This window comes from Balaenoptera musculus, chromosome 5 (genome assembly GCF_009873245.2).
Source record: "Balaenoptera musculus isolate JJ_BM4_2016_0621 chromosome 5, mBalMus1.pri.v3, whole genome shotgun sequence".
In the NCBI taxonomy this organism is placed as follows: domain Eukaryota; kingdom Metazoa; phylum Chordata; class Mammalia; order Artiodactyla; family Balaenopteridae; genus Balaenoptera; species Balaenoptera musculus.
In genome coordinates, this window is record NC_045789.1 from 104,107,872 (window position 1) to 104,113,871 (window position 6,000).

At 61.9% G+C, this 6,000-nt stretch overlaps 1 protein-coding gene across 2 annotated transcripts in view; it reads right to left on the bottom strand.

Moving 5' to 3' along the window:
• The window catches only part of CRMP1 (collapsin response mediator protein 1), a 66,659-nt gene extending 60,659 nt beyond the window's left edge, over positions 1-6,000 (bottom strand). The window contains exon 1 of one of the 2 annotated variants that reach the window (XM_036854015.1): positions 5,538-6,000. In XM_036854015.1, coding sequence (XP_036709910.1) covers positions 5,538-5,918 — 381 coding nt within the window. In that variant the 5' untranslated portion in view covers positions 5,919-6,000. Of the gene's footprint in view, positions 1-1,391; positions 1,646-5,537 lie in introns of those variants that run through there. The other variant, XM_036854016.1, reaches the window with a different exon arrangement.

The window sequence follows — 6,000 nt, forward strand, 5'->3', positions numbered from 1 at the left end:
CCACATCCCTTCCATTGATTCTTAGCCGACTACAGTGTTAAGGGATTGGTCACTTATACCGCTGTGTCTCAGAGGGCAAGGGTTAGGGATGGGCAAGAGGTGGTCCCCACCCTCAGGGGGCACATCTCTGGATGGTAACTCAGCAAAGGTCTGCTGACAAGACCTGAAGCTGGGCGGAAGAGGAGTTTTCTAAGAGAGACTCAATCCAGAGTTGGGCAGAATGCAGGGCTGTTCTGGGGAGGCGAGGGGTCCCAGTTCTTTCCCAACCTTCCTCTCAATTGCGCCCCCAACCAGTGCTCCAGCCTCCGAGAACTTTATGTGGACAATGCCTCCTTCGAAAGATTTATTGAGAAGATTCAAGAAAACAAGATCCACAATACACTGGGCAGGCAAGTGGGAAATGTCAGCTTCTTCCCCCCTACCCAAGGCTGCCCTCTCCAAGGTGTTCTGGGACCATCCCTGAGCCTGGATTCTGGATAAAGGCGGATGCTAGGTCTCCTGCCCTCAAACCTCAAGCACTGCCCTGGAGGATTCCATCATGCCTTCCAGCACCTGGCTGCTCAGATATCAGCCGCCCAAGGCCCATGGGTTTCACCAGCACCTGTGGTCCACATCCCTCAGGAATGGTTTGGTTCAACTCTGGTGCCAGGCAGGGAATGGGGTGGAGGCCAGGTCTCTGGACCCGCTGTGTCCTCAGCTCCCCACCCTGAGACAAAGCATAAAGACCAGGGATCCTTTGTTTCCGGCCACACCCAGGGACACCGAGGACAGCTCAGCCACCGCCACCATTCCCACCCCCCGGTGTTAACCCTTCCCGGGACACAGCCGCCAGGGCCGCCCCATCAGGTTATTTTTAGCTGCAGTGAGGAACGGGAGGGGCTCCTCCATCATGGCGCTGTCTCTAGGTCCAGACTTCCACTTCATCGGTTTGGGCGGGGAGTGAGGGGGCGGGGGGGGGAGGGGCGGTGGTCGATCATTTTCCTTACTCTGGCGGGGAAGAAACGCTGCCGCGAGGTGCAACAGCTAGACGGTGCAAAGGCCGCCCTCTGGAGGCTCAGCTCCAGGGCCAGAGGGAGGGGGTTCGGACACCGCGCCCCTCCCTCTTTTGTTCAGCTCCGCATCCTCTGGGTCCACGCCATCCGCTGCAAGGCCGCGGGGAGAGGGACCCGAGGCTCCCGCCCCGCCCCGCCACGCCGGGCTGCCCTCCCCCCCATTGTCCCCAGAAGCCGGGGGGAGGAGGCTGCAAGGCCGAGACCGGCCCCGCCCCACCCGCCGCGACGCAGGAAGCCCCTCGGGGGCCGCCCCTTAGGTTCCCCAGCGGATCCCGACCCCGGCGGCGACCACCACCACCTCGCCAAGAGCGGCGGGGCCAGGGCGGGGGCCCAGCTTACCGTGATATGCGGAATGCTCTTCTTGCCCTGGTAAGACATGGCCCCCCTCTGGCGCCCTCCGCCCGGCCGGTGGACCTGTGGGGCTGGCTTTCGCTCTGTCCGGCTCTCTCTCGGTCCCGCTCCCCGCGGGCGCGGTGACAAAGACCCGAGCTCAGTGAAGACAGGGACGGAGGCTCGGCGCCCGCGGCTGCCCACGCGCCCGGCTGCCCCGGCTGCTCGGCCCGCCCGCCGCCGCTGCCGCTCCGGCTGCCAGCACCGCCCCGCTCCGCGAGGAGGGCGGGAGGAGGAGGGAGAGGCGAGGGCGGGAGGAGGGGGCTGCAGGCAGACAGCTCCTCCCGGCGGCGCGGAGCCGAGCCCGATTCGCCCCTCTCAGCTCGAACCAGGAAGCGCTTCCCCGCATATCCCCCCTACTCCGCCCCCCGCCCCCTCCCCAACCGCCCAGCCCCGCCGACCCCCGCCCTGCGCACACGCCCTCTGCTGGGCCCCGGCCTCGCTCTCGGATTGGGTAGGTCTGGTTTTCAGGACTCCTTTAAAAGCCAGAGATGAACTTCGGGTGCGCAGGCAGAGGCCGTGGGCAGCGCCACAGGTGTGCAGCACTGCATCTGCAGGCCTCCCCGAACATCTGCGTGGGGGAGGGAGTGTGGGCCGGGTGTCCAGAACCCGCCCCGGCTGCTGGTGCGCTCGAGGACCTCCAGGATCCAGCCCAGGCCTCTCGTTCCACAGCCTGCGTTAGTCCCTCTGCTGCGCCACTCCCTGAATAGACCAAGCACATCTCCAAGCCCAAGTCCAAGCCTTTGTTCAAACTGTGTCCTCTCTCTGAATATCTTACCTCAGACAGAAGCCTATCTATTCTCCCAGACTCACCTCCTAGGGCTTCTCCATAAAGCCTTTCTCTGCCACTCCTCCCACCCCCATCATTGAACCAGCCTCCCTCCCTCCCTGCAGCAGGGACCCCAGAGACAAAGCCCTAATTAGTGGCTGACCTGCTCTACCGCCTGCAGCCCCTCTCTCATCACAGGGCCCCCTGCCATTGGGGCCACCGGCTTATCCCCAGAGCCTTGTCTACCAGGCAGTAACTGATGATTGCAGAGCCGGACCATTGGCACTAAGGAGCCCAGAGCCCCCAGACAGGCTAGCGGTCAGGAGGGGGAAAAGGATGTCCTGGTTCCCAGTGGAGAGTGGACACCAGCCCCAGCACCCATAATCCAGATGTTGCTTTGGGGAGAGGTGGGCAGGAGTCCTGGGCTAGCTTGATTAACTTCTTGACAGAAGAGGGAAGGGGGGGAGCCCTAGCAAGCCCCCATAGGACTAGACAGGTGCCTCCCAAATCCAGGCAGATTAAAATGCCAACCTTCTACTTTCTGCCTATAAAACCCAAACCCACAGGCTCGGTAAAAAGACCCCACCTTCTTTACTTCCAGTTGCCACCCAGAGGGAGGGGTGCCAGGCCTGGTAAAGCTCCCACCACTCAGGTTAGGGCCTAAAGCCTTTACCTCCACTGCCACCTGGAGGCCAGTCCTCCAGTCCAGGACAGAAGGCCAGAGATGCCTGGGCCTTAAAGTGGAGATAGGGTTGTATGTTCATAAAATAGAAACGGCTTAGTATTCCAGGAACATTAGGCCGTAAGTTCCCCATTTCACAGGTGCGAAATTGAGGCTTACAGAGATAGAATGAAATCTTAGATACAAAGCATGTTAGCTGCAGCAGAGCAGTATCTGGAAGCCAGTTTCCTGCACAACTTGTCTAGAGCTCATTCTCGGCTCTGAGTTGGGTCCTAAATTCTTGTTGCTGACCGGAAATTGCAGGTCTCCCTCTCTCTGACTCTACATCCCCTTCCTCAGCGTTGCTAAGGGCTAGGTTCCACGAACCAGGGCCCCTCCCAGGCTTCAGTCTGGGCAGGGAAGCTCCAGGATTGGAGAGGAGACCTCCTGCGTATCGGGGGAGGGGCCCGCGTCTGCTATTGGCCAAACAGACCACCGCTCCCAAGTGGACTTCCCGGGTACAAAAGCGCCGCAGTTGCACAGCCTTGGGCCTCTGCAGACGCTGCGCCTGCGCCGCAGAAACCCCTCCTCCCTCCCCGGGAAAGAGCTTTACGGACGGGGGGGGGAAGGGCCCCGGCACCCTCTGCAAAGCTCAGGAGGAGCGAGGCCCGCCGGCCCACGAACCCGAACCCCGTGGCTGCTCGGTCCGCAGAAAGTAAAACTCTCCCCCCCAGGGAGACCGCGAGCACCTAGGCTCCACAGTCCCGAACCTCGCGTGCTCCTGGAGCCCTTGGCGCGCCGGAGGCGCTGCCTTTTGTCCAGTACCCGAGAAGCCATGGAGAAAGAGAAGGCTAGAGGGGGGAGAGGAAAGAGGAGTGGGAGAAGTGAAGGGATCAGCGTCCCCAAGGGCCGAGGCGCGGCTGCGGAGCCGTCCCAGACAGAGCCCAGGGGCGATGCTGGCTTTGGTGACACTGACTGCAGCTCCATCAGGGACGCTCTTCCACAGCTCCCGGCCGTGCACAAAGCTCTCTCGCCTCCCTGATACTCCACCACGCCTTGAGGGAGGCTGGGAGATGCCACCCCCATTTCACAGATGAAGAAGCTGAGGCTCAAGAGGACGCAGAGCCTTGACTGGCAACTAGTATTCTCCGGTATTGGCCCCGGCTTCTTGGTCCGCGGCCCCGAAGCCTCCCGCTCGGGCTGTTAAGCCTGGATCCCAAGCGAGGTCGGACACTAGGGAAGGAGGTGGGCAGGGCAAGATATAGAAGGGATAGGGACAAGGAGACGGGACCCTCTCGATATCTCCATTCCTTGCCCCCCCCCCACACCCCCTCGCTGTAGACCTTCCTCTCGCGAGGCTCCGGATTCAGGACCACGGAGAGTTCCCGAGCTACCGAGACAGAATACCCGGGGCGTGGGGGTGGGGGCAGGAGGAGACCCACTATTGGGTCGTAGCAGCCACAGGCCGGCCCAGCACGCCCGCCCCTCCTCCAGGAAGCCCTCCCAGATTTCTGTCCAGATCAAGCTCTGCCTCCTCCCGGCTCACTGTATGCCTCTCAGAGCATTTAAGGGGAGAAGGGTTAATAAAAATGATGATAATGATCAAACTCATAATAAACAACGAACATTTATTGTATGCTCACTACGTAGCGGCATTAACTGATTTAATTTTCACAATGAATTTGTCACCCACCCTGGCCTAGGGTGGGGCCGGAGTGCTAAACAGGGAACCCAGCACCTATCAGGGGCCTGGGACCTGAGCAGTGTTCAGACATGGAGTTCTGGGGTAAGGCTACAGCTCGTCGGCCCTCGAGTGCTCCAACTTCCGTTTTCCAAGCACCTCACCCATATATCCCAAAGCTGGGTCGTCTACCCATTTTCCCCCAATGCTCTGGCGACCCCAGCTAAAGGGAGATGAGCCATAGGGCCCACGACCTGGCGTTCCCTCTCCCTGATGTTTCCCCACTTTCGTGGGGGGGGAACCTCCAAGTCTAGGAAGCTACTGACCCCGGTTCAAACCCCCTCTCTGCCTCCAACTTGCTCTGTGAAGTGAGCACACAGGCGTTGTGCTGTGGGACTCAGGACATCCTCTGAAGATGTCGGTGATTGCGGCTAGCGGTTTCCAGTTCTATCTGCCCCACGATCTAAATCTTTAACCAAATCCTTCCCCCAGAAAATACAGAGGGAGCACTCAGGAAAGGCCCTACTATAGAACACATAGTAGGTGCTCTATAATTCCTCATGAGTGAGTGAATAAATGAAGGGATGAATGCGGGACAGAGCTCCCTGTCTTTTCATAAAGCAGAAAAGGAGGATCATTGGATGAAATTAACCCCAGAGGTCCCTCTGCGCTTTAAGGGACCATGTGGCGGCTTTAGCCAACTTACTTCCCCTCTCAGAACCTCACTCTCCCTTTCTGCAGTGGAGGAGCGGGGGGGCTGGATCTCGAAAGACCCTTTGGAGTCTCACGGACTATGCTGGCCAACGCTGACCGAGTCGCACAACCTCTCCGAACCTCCTGAATGATGGGGTGGGGGAGGGGCGTTCCGTAGCTCTCCCAAGCCTGGCCACAGTGGCCCCAGCACTCCCGCCCGGGCACTGCCCCACGCCCAGCGACCCGAGGGTCCCGTCCCCTCCGTCCGGCCCACGCGCGCCCCGAGGGTACCTGGCCATTGTCCCGGCCGAGTGTCAGGGCGCGGGGCGCGGGGCAGCGGATGCGCAGCGCAGGCGGTCGCTCGTCGCGCTCGCCCGGCGAACTGACTGCCGAGCCCGAGGGATCGCTCACGTCGCTGGCCGTGTCCTCGCTGCCTCCGGGCCCCGGCAGGCCGACCGCGTCAAGCCGGCCCGCACTGCGCGGTGTGCGCGCGGAGCCGCGGCGGCCCACGCTGTACGCGTCGAAGTCGATGGTCTTATTCTCGTAGGCGCCCTCCACCGCGGCGAACATGCCGCCGTACTTCTGGCGCGGGGTCTGCGCCGCGCTGCCCGGCCGCGCCAGGTACACGGGCAGGTCGTCCTCCGTGTTCCACGCGCGCCGCCGGTCCGCCATACCGGTCCAAGGCCGGCCGCCCGCCCGCGGCCCCGCCCGCCCGCGGCCCTAGCCACCGCTGTGCGCCGAGCTCAGCGCTCCG